Source organism: Peromyscus maniculatus, chromosome 18 (assembly GCF_049852395.1).
Source record: "Peromyscus maniculatus bairdii isolate BWxNUB_F1_BW_parent chromosome 18, HU_Pman_BW_mat_3.1, whole genome shotgun sequence".
Lineage (NCBI taxonomy): Eukaryota > Metazoa > Chordata > Mammalia > Rodentia > Cricetidae > Peromyscus > Peromyscus maniculatus.
Genome location: NC_134869.1, coordinates 42918805 through 42932896, shown reverse-complemented (window position 1 = coordinate 42932896; position 14092 = coordinate 42918805). Strand labels below are relative to the sequence as shown.

Here is a 14092-nt window from a genome sequence, read left to right as displayed (position 1 = left end):
TGACTCACACTTGACTGACACCCTTGCTGTGGTCTGCAGCTTTAGAGCCTTCTGTGTCCTGATAAGTCTCAGGAAAACCTACAGGCTGTGGTGTTTGCTCCCCTGAGATTTCCCTGTTTTTAGAGTCTCAGTGACTGAAGGGTCGGGATTATGTGTATATGACTGTGCTGGCCAGTTTTATTTGAGCTTGATACAAGCTAGAGCCATTTTGGAAGAGGGAATCTTAATTGAGGAAATTCCACCTCTCTATTGGCCTGTGGGAAATCCTGTGGAGCATTTTGTTGATTGCAGATGGATGTGGAAATGGCCAGCTCATCGTGGATTGTACGCTGGGCTGGTGTTCCTGGATATTATTAGAAAACTAGCTGAGAAATGCTGTGGAGTTATCCCTTTGTACACTGTGAAGATTTGTCAATATGACTGGTTTAATAAAGAAGCTGAGAGGCAATAGCTGAACAGGATGAGGTTAGGCAGAGGAGCCAAACTCAGAATGCTGGCAGGAGAAAGAGCAGAATTAGAAAAGTTGCTAGCTAGATGCAAAGGCGGCAGGATGAACATGCCATGTTATTAAAAGTACCGCCATGTAGCAGAGTGTAAATAAGGAATATCGGTTAAGTACAATGTAAGAGCTAGTTAGTAACAAGCCTGAACCATTGGCCAAGCATTTTACAATTAATATAAGCCTCAGTGTGGTCATTTGGGAGCTGCTTGCAGGACGGGAACTTCTGCCTACAGAGAAAGCCTTGGGGAACAAGTCCGTAAGCAGCGTTCCTCCACGGTCTCTGCATGAGCTCCTGCCCTGGCATTCATGACCACAGTGATGAACTCCATTGTGGGAGTGTAAACTACAATTAAGTTCTTCCTCTGAGAGTGTCTTCTGGGCATGATATGTTACTCCAACAGTAGAAACCCTGACTATGACAATGGCCATACAGGGATGCTCTGGAAATGGAGAGTAAAGAGCAATATGGTGGGCATCCAGAGCCTAGTCTCAGGATAGGGGGGAGCATGAGGACCAGACGTGAGGTGCTATGAGACCTAACAAAGAAAGGCATATGGATGCAGTAGTGCAGAGAATGCATTGTGTTGGGGGACTTGCTGACACAAGCATGGTCACTAACTGGAGCCTTGTTAAGCTTTTAGGCTTTTAGTAGCAGTTCAGCTGAGATCCATTTGGATGAGGATACAGATGGTGGCTGAACTGAGACAAAGAAAAAGTTAAAAAAAGAAAAAAAAATCCCTAGGGCTTGCTGAAAAGATTGAAGGGGGCGTTGCGAGTTAGGCATGCCGATAAGGAATTGAAAAATGAAGGCAATGAAGGTATTTTATTCTCGGGAGTACAGGGAAGGCAGTGAAATGCCGTGAGGCTGCAGCGTTAGATTTGTCTATATATAGATCTCTCTTCTATCTATAAAACACAAGGAAGGTAGAGTGTAGCAATATAGTGCAGGACCTATTGAATGTATCTAAGACTTAGGCAAGGTTTAGACTTAAGTGAGACTTAGGTAAGGTTTATAAATATAGGCTTAGGGTACCCCTATAGAGACTTGGCTAAGAGAGTCTTCCTAGTGTAAGTTAGTTAAGAGTAAGAAGTAATATGTCTTTTTTTTAGGTGTTTGCTAAGTTGGGTATTTGAAAAAGTACTAAAGTATTCCTATAGAATGTACTTTTTTTTTTTTTTTTTTTTTTTTGGTGTTTTCGAGACAGGGTTTCTCTGTATAGCTTTGGAGCCTGTCCTGGATCTTGCTTTGTAGACCAGGCTGGCCTCAAATTCACAGAGATTCTCCTGCCTCTGCCTCCCGAGTGCACCACCACTGCCCAGGTAGAATGTAAGTTTATTGTGTAGGCTTGAATGATAGAATGTAGGTTTAAATAGGTCATAGATTTAGTATAAAGTGAGTCAGAGAAATGTAGGTTTAGAATACAAAGGCCTTAGGTTTAAGGATATGGTTAAAAAAAAAAGTAGGTGTTCCCAACCCGGGACTCGGAGAGCAATGTCCACGGTGGACTGTGGACTTGGCACTTCCAGAAAGCCACCAATAACAAGAAAAAAACAGCTCCAGAAACTGCCAGCTTCAGAAAATAGCAGCCAGAGGGTCTCGGAAGCTGAGACCCTTGAGGCATCAACGCTGTGCAGGTGGCAGATGCCCGAGGGTCTACCAGCTTTCTACCGAAAGAAAGCCACGGTGAAAAATGAACAAGCTAAGCTGCGAGAGAGGCCAAGGACAAGCAGCAGTTTGGAAAGCCCTGCAGAGAGAGATGCCGCCCTGCAGGAAAGGTGAACAGCAAGGTTCTGCAACCTTTGAGACGCTACACGGGAGAAAGGCAAAAGGTGGAGAAAGCCCAGCGGTGTGCGTCGCCCCGGGAAAGATGAGCCGCTGGCAGAGCGGTGGACAGCAGAGGTGGCTGAGTTCAGACCGCTTCCAGAGGCCGCTGAGACGCGTTGGGAAGCGGGAAGCTGTGGAGGTGAGAACCGTACTCCAGGCTGAACATCCAGCCGGAGGCTCCTGGGCTTTGACTGACTGCAGCAGCAGGATGTGACTGCAACCATGGAGCTGCCCTGAACTACCTTCATCCTACAACAGGACAGCGTAGGGAGGATTCCGGGGACCAGCTTCGCTGAGCACTTGGACTGTCAGGGATGCAGGAAATGGATTTTCCTTCCCAAAGCCGGGGTTGCCGTGGGAAGACCACAGTTTCAGCTCACGGCAGGTGAAGGAGCCTTGAGCCTGTGTAGCCATGAGGTGAAGCTCCCTAGCCTGGTCCGGGACAGGTTATGGAAGGCTACAGACTGCAAAGCTCAGCGGTGGCTGAAAGCCGAGGTTTCAGAGAGACTTGCTCGAACTGAAAAGTTTTGGTTGCGGGAGTTCTATTTGGAACTGTTCTCTTCAGCATCATTACGACTCTGACAGCTATACACAGACTTAAGGGCAGCTGACCAGCCAGGCCCTGACTATGAGCGCTCAAAGGAACCTTTAGAAATGGTACCAAAACTCTTTTTAAACTTTTGAATTTAAAAAATAAAATGGACAGTAACGATTTCATTACAATGGGACAGTTTGACTTTACTTATGCATATGGACTCCATCAACAATGATGACTCATGGGCTGCTTATGGAACTGTTTATGTAAAAATGGAACTGTTTAAATGGAGAGGTTTGGTTTGGTTTTAAAGAAAAGGGGAAGAGTTCATATTCCTCAGTATATTTAATTTAAAAATAAGCCCCCACACTTATTTACCTCAGGAACTCTTGAGGATTGAGGGATAAGAGACTTAGTTAGAAATGGCGGGGGGGGGGGGGGGGGGGCGGGGAAAACACAGAATAGATGTAGGTAGGCCTGGATCCTTATCCACCGGCCCAGAACTTTATTCCAAAGGTCTGTTTATAACAATGCCAAGAGGTGGAGCAAAAGACCTCCCCCTTGCTGGTTAGACCCTCACAAAGACCTGGGACCCGGCCCGTGGTCCAATCAACCTCCCATGCAGTCCTGCCGGGTACAGCCACTAGGAAACCTAGTGGGCTCCAACAGGTCCCTCCTCTTTATATTTTAAACGAAAAAAATTTTGATGCAACCACATCAAATTTAAAGACAAACAGGTTTACATAATTCTAATATAAAATACTGCTATATGGGCTGGGGGGAAGGGGAGGGGGCCAGGAAGGGGGAGAACAAGGGACTCTGTGGCTGTTATGTAGAACTGAATGGTATTGTAAAATAAAATAAATAAATAAAAAATACTGCTATGCATTGTTACAATTTTCTCAATCTTAAAGCAGACTTTTAATATTTCTTGCTAACAAAACATAGGATAAACTTCTGGTGGATCTCTGAAGGGTTTGAAGATGACCTGTCTATCTAAAGTATAGTTCTGCTTAACCTTGAAAACACCTAATGTGACTACAAGTTCGATTGTAGTGTCTAACTACTAACTTTCATTTCTTTATATCCTAATAGTTGGTAATAATAACATTCAAGGATTAACAAATTGCATTACATTGTTAAATTAACTGTACAAGTACAATATCCTGAACAAGATTAGAAATATATGTACAGCAATCTCAATATCAATATATATAATTTATATATAATATATAAAAATCCAATCCAATGTAAAGTATTGAAAACTAGTAATTGTCTTAAAAGTAGCTTCAATAAATTACCCTTTATTCGATCATTTCTATACATCTTTTTTCAAACAAGAACCTTAAATCTAATCTCCTTTGTTTAGCCCTTTTCCTGTCCATTAACAACAGTGACAACTTGTAACAAACCCTCATAAATAATGACAGCTATCCCAAACCCGAAACCTGTTGAAAGACTAACCCCCCCCACCTCTTGGGTAGAGCATGAAACTCTTAATCTCAGGGTCGTGGCTTCATTCCTCATATTGGGTGACTAATTGTTGTTTTTGTCTATTTTTTTTATGGGGCTCACAACCCAGTTCCCCAATAAATCACACAGAGGCTTGTTATTACTCATGAATGCCCAGCTTTAACTTGGCTTAGTACCTAGCCAACTTTTCTTAGCTTAATTTACCCCATCTACCTTTTGCCTCTGGGCTTTTCCCATTCTCTTACTTCTGTAAATCTTACTCTTACTCCGTGGCTTGCTCTGTGTGTGTGTAGCTGGGTGGCTGGCCCCTGGAGTCCTCCTCCTTCTCTAGCTGCTAGATTTTAGATCCCTCCTGCCAGTTTTCTCCTTCTATATATATACTCTCTGCCTGCCAGCCCCACCCATCCTTTCTCCTGCCTTGCGATTGGCCAGTTCTTTATTAAACCATCAGGTGTTTTACACAGGCACAGTAACACAGCTTCACAAATGCAACATGAACAAAAGTAACACACCTTAAGATAATATTCCAAAACACTTGAGAGTAACAGGACCAGATGAGTTCTTACATGTTTGGCCATAAACGTGGTAGAAGAAACAGGTAAGGGAAACTTGGCTTTATTCTGATGGAAGGTGCCCGTTTTATTTTAAGATAGAATCAGAGAGTCAGGTGGGCACATCTAGAGATAGAATCTAGATAGAATCTAGAGCCAGGAACCAGATGCAAAGCTACACACACTCCTCTAGAGCTTTTGAGTAAGGTTTTCTTGGAAATTAAGTTTCTTGGAAATTAAGTTTCTTGGAAATTAAGTTCCAAGAAAGGTAAAAATCTTTGGCAGCAAGTAAGGGGATGCCAAAGGCCATTGTATACCAGCTGAGCAAATAGGTGAAAGATTAGAGAATTGAGGCATAAATAAATACCAAGGCAGTCACCGGACAGGAAACAAAGTGTGGACTCCCTGGCAAAAGCCTGCAATCCTTCGTGGATCCTGAGTCCTAAGTGTCTACTTTGTCCTCTGTGAATAGAGGCCAGGCTCACTTTAGCACAGACTGTATTTGCCTGTCCTCTGCCAAGCGATGTGGCTCTACCTGGTGGTTCTCCTGGGCCTGTGGAAACTCCTGCGCTTGTTCAGGGAGAGGCAGGTGGTGAGCCATCTCCAAGACAAGCATGTCTTCATCACGGGCTGTGACTCCGGCTTTGGGAACCTGCTGGCCAGACAGCTGGACAGGAGAGGCATGAGGGTGCTGGCTGCATGTCTGACAGAAAATGGAGCTGAGGAGCTGAGGAGCAAGACATCAGACAGGCTGGAGACGGTGATCCTCGATGTCACCAAGACAGAGAGTATTGTGGCAGCCACTCAGTGGGTGAAGGAGCGTGTTGGCAACAGAGGTACCATTGAGACTACTGTGTGTGTCTTGGTTTGTGTCTCTGTGTGAAGGGAATGCCTGTGTAGTCCAGAAAAGATTCCCAATGGGGGTGGGGGTGGAACTGTAGCGACCACAGACTCTTCTCCTCTCCAGCATGTCAGGACTTCCTCTTCCTCCTACATTTGGTCCTTCAAGCTCTCTACTCCTGGTTAGCTGGTGTCCTATGTCATTTCATGTCCACACTTCTGTCTATCCTCTTCTGTCACTGTATGCAGAAAGGCTGCACTGTTGGCTGCTGAGTGCCAGGTTAGAGACAGTGAAGAGGTTGGGGCCATGGCTCTGTGAAGCTGGCTGGGCATGGGTCAGATGCATCTCCACTCTCAGTACTGGACCCTGGTCTCAACTTCCACCTGGGATCCTTTATGGGGAGCCAAGGTGTTTGCCATGCTTAAGGGCAACACCCCACACTGGAGGAATGCCTTAGTTAAGTCAGATGTAGGAAGGGGATTCTCTCTCTCACACTCACACACACCTGCCTCTGTTCTTTCTTCTCTCTCTCTTCCTCTCTCTCTCCACTGTTTGTGTTAGTATGAAAAAATTAAGGTTTGTAAAAAAATTGAAAATATGGTTATTGTTCTAAATGTTAATCCACAGTTAACATACAATTTACTTTCCAGTGGATAAATACTATTAACAGTGTGATCTGTACCAAACAATATACGAGTGTTCTTTTCACTTTAAAAAGAGTAAGCAATTTTACAACTTGAAAAACATTTTTCAAATAGTAATAGTCAACGAATTAAAGGAAATTGACCCTTAACCAAGCCCCACCCTTTTCCCCATGCTTGGGGATGGGTATTGGAATAGTTTGTGCTGTTGTGTTTATTTGTCTTGGGTCTTGAGGCAGGATCTTGTTATGGGGCCGTGAGCCATCTTCCTCCTCCTCAACCTCTTTGTACCAGGATTCCAGTCATGTGAGACCTCGCTCAGCTTGTTCCTTATATTTATTGTCAAAAGCTCTGTTGGGGAAATTCTGCTCAATTCCCAAGTCTGCAAGCATGGGAATTTTTGGATCCTAGGAATAAAATACCCCCTTTCCATATTTTTACTAACTTACCTCATGCAATATATTTTGATCGGGTTTTCTCTTTCTCAAACTACTCCCAGATTCTCCCCATGTCTTTACCCATGCATTTCATATTCTTTTTGTCTTGCTCACAAAAATAAAAACAAGAAAAAAATAAAAACCCAAAATGAAAACCAACACAAATAAACAGAAAACCTAAAAGACAAAAAAAAAATCAGATCAAAATATTATGAAGCACTCTCTTCAAAAATTAATTCTTGGAGTTAGGTTTGTGTTAGCTGACTAAATCCTGGGCATGAGGCTCCAATGTCACTGCAGTGAAGAAAACTGGTGCTCCCTTTGCCAGCAGGTGTCACTTACAAATTGCTTCTTGGTTAGAAGTCCACTGCCCCTTCTCAGTGCTGGGTCACCGTCTGGATCCCGAGCAGGCCTTATGTGTGCCGCCAAAACCTCTGTGAGTTTATGTGTGCCTCAGTCCTGTTGTGTCCAGAAGACAGTTAATTGGAGTCTTCCATCACCTCTGGCTCTTCAGTCTCCCCACATCCTCATCTTCAAAGACCCCTGAGCCTTGAGGTGAAGGCTTTGATGAAGATTTCCTTTTAGGTTTGAGTGCTCCAAAGTCTCTCACTCTCTGCACATTGTCCAGTCATGTGACTCTGTGTTCATTCCCATCTATTGCAAGAGCAATGTCTTCTGATGAGTGCTGTGCAAGGCACTGGTCATGAGTGTAGTGATAATGTATTAAGACACATTTTACTGTACATTCCTTGAGGAAGATAATGTTCTTAGGTTTTCCCAAGGCCCATGACCTATCTGGCCTGATGTTTCTGCTTCCTACGCAGAGTCAGGTATGGCTCCACCTCATAGAGTGGCCTCAATCTAACCAGAAAGTACTAGTTAATCCAGGTCATTTCTGCACAGAAATTGACAGTGGAATGTGGTGTTTAGTTGTAAGCCTTTCCGAGTGGGTACTTGGGGATCCAGGACTTAAAGACCAAAATGGATGAGGAAGGGCAGCTGTTGGGTGAGGGTCAAGAAAGGGCGCCCTTTTCTGGGGTTGGGGTGGAGTCTCAGTGCGGTTGGTGGTCAGCAAGCATGGTCTCCTCCCTTTCCTGTCCCTGGGGTTTGCAAGCATCTGAGGAGAGCTGCTCAGTATTGATGTTAGACCTCGCAAGACCCACTTCATTAGAATCATAAACATAGCAGATTTTTTCAAACTCTGCCCAAACAAGGTCCACATGTGTTTGTTTCTCAACCTAATTTCACCAGGACATCAATTTTCTCATTTCTTTTGTTTCTTCGCTATTTTCCCCTATTACCTCTCTCACTAATCCTTCCTCATAACTGTCTTCCTTTACTATTTAAAAGACAAAGGCAGCAGTGTGTCTTAGTCAGTATTCTATTTCTGTGGAGGGACACCACGACCATGGCAATTCTTATAAAAGAAAGCATTTCTTTGGGACTGGCTTACAGTTTAGAGGTTTAGTGCATTATCAGCATGGTGTGAGGCCTGGTGGCCCACAGGCAGACATGGTGCAGGAAAAGGAGCTGGGAGTTCCACATCCAGATCAGTTCTACATGTCTCCTTCCAGACAGCAGGAAGAGTGAGACTCTGATCTGACTGGAGCTTTTGAGAGATGAGCGCCCATCCCAGTGATACACTACCCGCAAAAAGAACACACACATTCCAACAAGGCCACACCCCCTAATCCATCTCAAGTAGTTCTATTCCCCAATAACCAAGCATTCAAATCTATGAGCCTCAGGGTCACATTTATATCCAAACCACCACAAATGAAAAAAAAAAAAAAAATATATATATATATATATATATATATATATATATATATATTCAAGGATGGAAATAATGGGTAAAACACAATCATATTTTCATGGTCTCCAGATAAACATGTCTTCACAACCCATTTTTATAACTAGCAAGTGACAGTGACTGCTTCCTGCTTCCCAGGCAGAGATCTGGGCCATGAAGACCTAAAGGAGGGTGGTGTCACGCTGTGAGCCTAGAGCCTCTGGGATCGGTCCCCAGCCCTGGTGAGGTCATGCTGGTCCTCATTGCATCTACTCTCCAGTACACACATGTCTATGTGGTCTTACCTTGTTGAATGTGCATTCCAGCATAACTATACCTGTGCTGTGTGACTCTCTCTTCTTCCCACTGTCCCCAGGACTCTGGGGCCTGGTCAACAACGCTGGCATATCCATCCCCTTGGGTCCCAGTGGGTGGCTGAAAAAAGAGGACTTTGCAAAGGTACTGGATGTGAACCTGTTGGGCATGATCGAGGTGACCCTGAGCATGCTGCCCTTAGTGAGGAAGGCAAGAGGCCGTGTGGTCAACGTCTCCAGCATCTTGGGTCGAGTGTCTTTCTCTGGTAGCGTTGCTTACACCATCTCCAAGTATGGTGTAGAGGCCTTTTCGGACTCCCTCAGGTATTGGACAGGGATGTGGGTACCTGAGGGAAGCAATGGCATTGGGTTTTATTTGATCATGGCCTTTAGAATCCCATCATGGAGAGGACACTCTCTGGTTGGGGCCTGTCTCACCTTCTCCTCATTCAATCATCCACTGGGAAGCACTTTTCCATGTCTCTAGCAGAGGGCAGGACAAGACCTGAGTGTAGTTCATCTTCTTCTGCCATGAAAGACTGAGGGTACTAGGGGACATTATTGAGGTCAAATTGAGCTTTGGAGTATTTTGTGTGAAGAATTCAGACCCCTGAACTCTATGATGGTAAACATGTTTTTGAGTGGGGCTGAACATCTCATTCAAATTGAGAGATAGATATCAGGCCTCTGTAGATTCCACAACCAACATGTTCCAGCAGACAGAAATGTTTGAACCTGACCTAAAGACTATGGCAACTTAGAGAGCGTGAGCAGAGACAGAGTAGAACTCTGCCCTTCCCTTGGACTGGCCATGTCCTAGTCAGCTGTGTCCACCATGGTTGTCATCTGTTTGTCAGGGTCCTGTAGCAGGATTGGGCTGCAGCAGAGTAAAGGTTGAACATGGAAACCTGGAACCTGTATGTGTAAGTGGACTCTCCCTGGGAAAAGTATAGACCATATGTGGAAGGCAGATGGTCAGCAGGTGGGCTGATGTAGACTTGTGGTGCTCAATGGTATGTTCTTCATGCTGTCAGCAATACAACCAGTCAAAGGGATTGAATCAGGGGAATCCTTTGTGGCAGGTACATCCCTGCTGGAGGGAACAGGGAGGCTGGGAATGTGAGGAAGTGTCAGGCAGGGTCTTGCTCTCTAAGACACCTGCAGGAACAAAGTGAGAGATGTCGTGAGTGCTTCCTGGGACAGTGGGGCAGACTGAGACTTAGGAGTGAGGTGGAGGTGACTCGGGCAAGATGGTGACCCTTTACATCTACAGTACATGGAAAGAGGTCTTAATGGTGTCATGGAACAGAAGGCCTAGTTTTAGGTCAGGGAGCTACACACACCAAACTCTTAGTGTGACATTCCAAAGCACAGAGGCAATGCCCTCACCAGGAGTTTCATTCCCATCTGCTGCACAACCCAGATCCACAACTGTGACCTCTCCTCACCACAGGCTCATGTTGGCATGTCACTGTACAATTATGGTGACATCTTTTACAGATAATCATCTGAAGGTCTTGATGTCTGTCTCTCTTGCAGGAGGGAGCTCTCCTATTTTGGGGTGAAGGTGGCTATTATAGAGCCTGGTTTCTTCAAGACTGCTGTGAGCAGTAGTGAAAAGCTATCATCAAATATAAAGATGATGTGGGACCAGGCCAGCTCAGAAGTCAAAGAGATTTATGGCGAGAGCTTCCTGGCATCCTGTAAGTGAGCTGTGAAGACCCAACAGAGTCTGGTCCTGAATCCATAGTCTCCTGTTCATTTTGCAAGTACTAACCCATTGCCCTCACTCTTCAAAGAAATTAGACCCATTTTCTTGTGGTAGGTGTGTATGTTGTCAGAAAAATCTTGACTTAGAAAATATGGTGCTCTGCTCCATCTGAGCCTCTCATCATCATGAAGCTGTGAGTGAGGTCAGGGATGGGAAGAGGAGGAATTAGACAGTACTTTCCATGAGCTGAGACAAAGATGTGAGTGTGCACGGTTCTTCCTTGAAGCTGGGTCGTGGGCTGCCTGAGGACTTGGGACAGGATAGTGTTGGCATGGCTTCTGATGGGGGATTATGGGGTCAATAGTAACTTTCCTCTAACTTGGACTAGAGCAGGGGAGGTGTAGGTGAACAGCAGCTGAATTAGTTCTCGCTCTGCACAGATCTCTCAATGCTAAAGTCACTGGACCAAAAGTGTAATGAGGACCTCTCCTTGGTGACGGACTGCATGGAGCACGCACTGACTTCCTGTCACCCTCGCACTCGATACTCAGCTGGTTGGGATGCCAAGCTCTTCTACCTCCCCATGAGCTACCTGCCCACCTTTCTTGTGGATGCCATGATCTACTGGACGTCCATAAAGCCTACCAAAGCTCTGTGAAGCCTACATCTGTTTCTGTAGTTGGGGGTATGTGAGTGTAGTGTGAGGGAGCAGATCCTCAGGAGGAAGAAGATTCCTAGGATCAGTATAATCTTGTCATTGGCAGGAATATGCATAGTGGCCTGACTCCTCTTTGTCATTATAAATTTGTAGGAAATAGAGCCAAAGGAAAAACTACTATGTTTAAACAAATGTCTCCATTTGGGGTGAAAATAGAAACTGATCTTCCATGTGTCAGAGTAATTTATTTTACTTACTTTATTTTTAAAGATTTATTTTTTATTTATCTGTATTCATGTGTGTCTGTCTTCCATTAGTGTAGGAGTACCTACCTGTCAGGATGCACCATGTAGCATGGGTCGGCTGAAGAATGAAAGCACTCCAAGATGAAATTTAAAGGTCTATGTCTAGCTTCTCTGAACCCCAAACAGCTGTACAAAGGAGTATTGTATTTATTGATTGTTACACAAAGTATTACCTTATACCAAGGTCTCTAATCTAACTTACATGTCTTACTAAGGGAGAGCATCACATGCCCCCATGACTCTAGTCCTTTATTATGTATCATTTGCAATACACAATAATACAAGAGCCTCAGGTGTGCCTGAGGCATCTTGTGATCAAAGCCATGGGATGGCTGCAAAGCCGCTTCAGTAAAAAATTCTACAAAACGTGGGGAGGGGTAAATCACTTTTTTCCCACAAGGGTTCTTCAAGGTTAAAGTACTTCTAGAAAAGAGCTGTTCATTCTAATGTCTACCCCAGATACAGTGACTCTGCTAAATTCCTACAAGTGCCCATGGAGTCCACATTATTGTGTCCCCTGCAACTGGAGTTACAGGCAGTCAGGAGATGCCTAACTGTGAATGGGGAACAAAATTTGGGTCCTCTAGATGAGAAGCTAGTGGTCTTTCAGCTGTCCCCATGTCTAAACCGTTCATATTTGTAGTTAATCTTTAGGTCATTTGAATCTGGGACTCGCCATGTCACACAGGTACATCATGACCTTCAGAATGTCTCCCTTTGCTACAGCACATCTGGCTCAGGTCTGAAACCCAAAGGGGCTTTGAGGGTCAGTGAGGGAATGTAGAAAGGACAGACACACAGACACATGTACAGAAAACAGGCATCCAGTCGCCTGTGTATGCTCTGATGGAGCCTCAGCTACTTCCTCTGCAACCTGCAACTTGAGCATGTTTATTGTGAACATCAAAGGGGAAGGGGCTGGCTAGTCTCTGCAGAGGGACTGAAGACTCCAGTTTCAGACTCTAAACACCCAGGAAGCGGTAGTTGCTAGTTTTTTCCTGACTGATCTATAAACATCTGAATGTGGTTCAGAGGAAGAAAGCTTTTCTAATTCTGAACCTGACCCATATAGGAAAGGCTTTGCCAATTTGCCTTGGGTCTGAGGTCTTCATCCCTGTCATGGCGGTGCCCAGGTCAACAGTACACACTCACTCAGGACCCACTCAGGGCTTCCTCTCCTCTGAATTGCTTCAGCATCTCCAGTGCTGGGATTATGAAGGTGTGCCACCAATCCATGCTGTTATTTTATATTTCATCGACACATACAAACACTATTATTACACATGATAATACAATAGCATGTAAATGTTCAAACAATTCATCACAAAACTTACAGCATCAGAACAGTGAAAGAACAGGGTGTCCAAGATGTAAAGGAGCTAAGAGTCTCCCAGTGCTCCTGTATAGTTCATTCAGGTCAGCTCATGATGTCCTTGCAAAGAGAATAAGACAGTGCATGGTGGGTCACTCCTGCAATGTTAGCATTCTGCAAAATGAACCAGAAGGATGAATGTGAGTAGACAGCAAGCATGAATATGAACTCTCCTGGATTCACACTTTCTCTACACACACACACACACACACACACACACACACACACACACACACACACACACACACACACACACATTTTGAAAAATCAGTAGCATTTCTCCACTTTGTAGACTGTGAGGAATCTGATCAGGACGGTTGGACCCATATCAGAAACTCTCTCCAGCATGAGAGAACAAGTTTCTGTCCCTCACGCTGGGCTCCATAGGGGAAGGGCCAGAACCAAGGACAGATCTATGGTCTGTAAAGAGGAGCATCATGTGCTTGAACACAGTGTAATTAGAAGGAAGTACCCACAATGTGGTCCAAGTCCAAGTGCCACACCCTGGGAGGAGCCCACTTTCCTCCTCCTTCCAGATTTCTTTGTTGAGTGAAGACAGGAGTCTACTCAGGGGACCTGTGAGGGACCCTTCAGATCCCACCAGAGGATGTCTCATTCATTCCCTTTGCTGAGGGACATACTATATATACCCCAAATTCATGTCTTACTCATTCCCTGCAGGAGGACTAACTTTATAAACCCCCAAATCATTTCTCCAACACTAGATCCTCAGCCATTAGAACATAATATTCCTTCATTCCTGAGTTAAGTTATGAACAAGGGCTGCATGTGGGCAGGACTGGAAAAGGCTTCCACAGTGGCCTGTTCCCCACCCTTTGCATCACTGATTCTAGACTCCATCCCTCCCCTCCCTGCATGCAGAAGAAACAGTGGGGAGGGTGGGGATGCCTGGCCTTCACTGGAGAAGTGCTTCTCACCTGGCTGAGCTACACTCCTCTGGAGTCTTGATCCCAGTTCAGCTCAAATTCTGCCTCAGCACTGCAGCCCAGAGATCAGGCAGCTGGAGTGTTGAGACACTCACAAGTTCAGCCCTGGAATGGGACAAGGAGCCCCCTACCCAGGACACTGAAGAGGACCACTGGGCACTGTCAGTTGGTCTGTGCAGGAATCTCAG

At 45.0% G+C, this 14092-nt stretch overlaps 1 protein-coding gene across 2 annotated transcripts; it reads left to right on the top strand.

Annotated features, from left to right (window-relative positions):
* The first annotated feature begins 5309 nt into the window (after nucleotides 1–5309).
* On the top strand, nucleotides 5310–11512 carry LOC143269184 (retinol dehydrogenase 16-like). 2 transcript variants are annotated; one of them, XM_076554073.1, is made up of 4 exons: nucleotides 5310–5722; nucleotides 9043–9235; nucleotides 10451–10614; nucleotides 11063–11512. In XM_076554073.1, the coding sequence occupies exons 1-4, from the start codon at nucleotides 5410–5412 to the stop codon at nucleotides 11278–11280; spliced, it is 888 nt and encodes a 295-aa protein (XP_076410188.1). In that variant the 5' UTR covers nucleotides 5310–5409; the 3' UTR covers nucleotides 11281–11512. The 2 variants fall into 2 exon arrangements, with proteins under 2 accessions (XP_076410188.1, XP_076410187.1); XM_076554072.1 differs by having other exon boundaries at nucleotides 5311–5722; nucleotides 8974–9235.
* The last annotated feature ends 2580 nt before the right edge of the window (nucleotides 11513–14092 follow it).

Bases quoted from the DNA above. Each gene is read 5' to 3' on its own strand.
- LOC143269184 (XM_076554072.1), top strand. From the start codon at position 5,410: ATGTGGCTCTACCTGGTGGTTCTCCTGGGCCTGTGGAAACTCCTGCGC. The intron at 5,723-8,973 runs GTACCATTGAGA...CACTGTCCCCAG, and splicing joins GGAGCGTGTTGGCAACAGAG to GACTCTGGGGCCTGGTCAAC. The intron at 10,615-11,062 runs GTAAGTGAGCTG...CGCTCTGCACAG, and splicing joins CGAGAGCTTCCTGGCATCCT to ATCTCTCAATGCTAAAGTCA.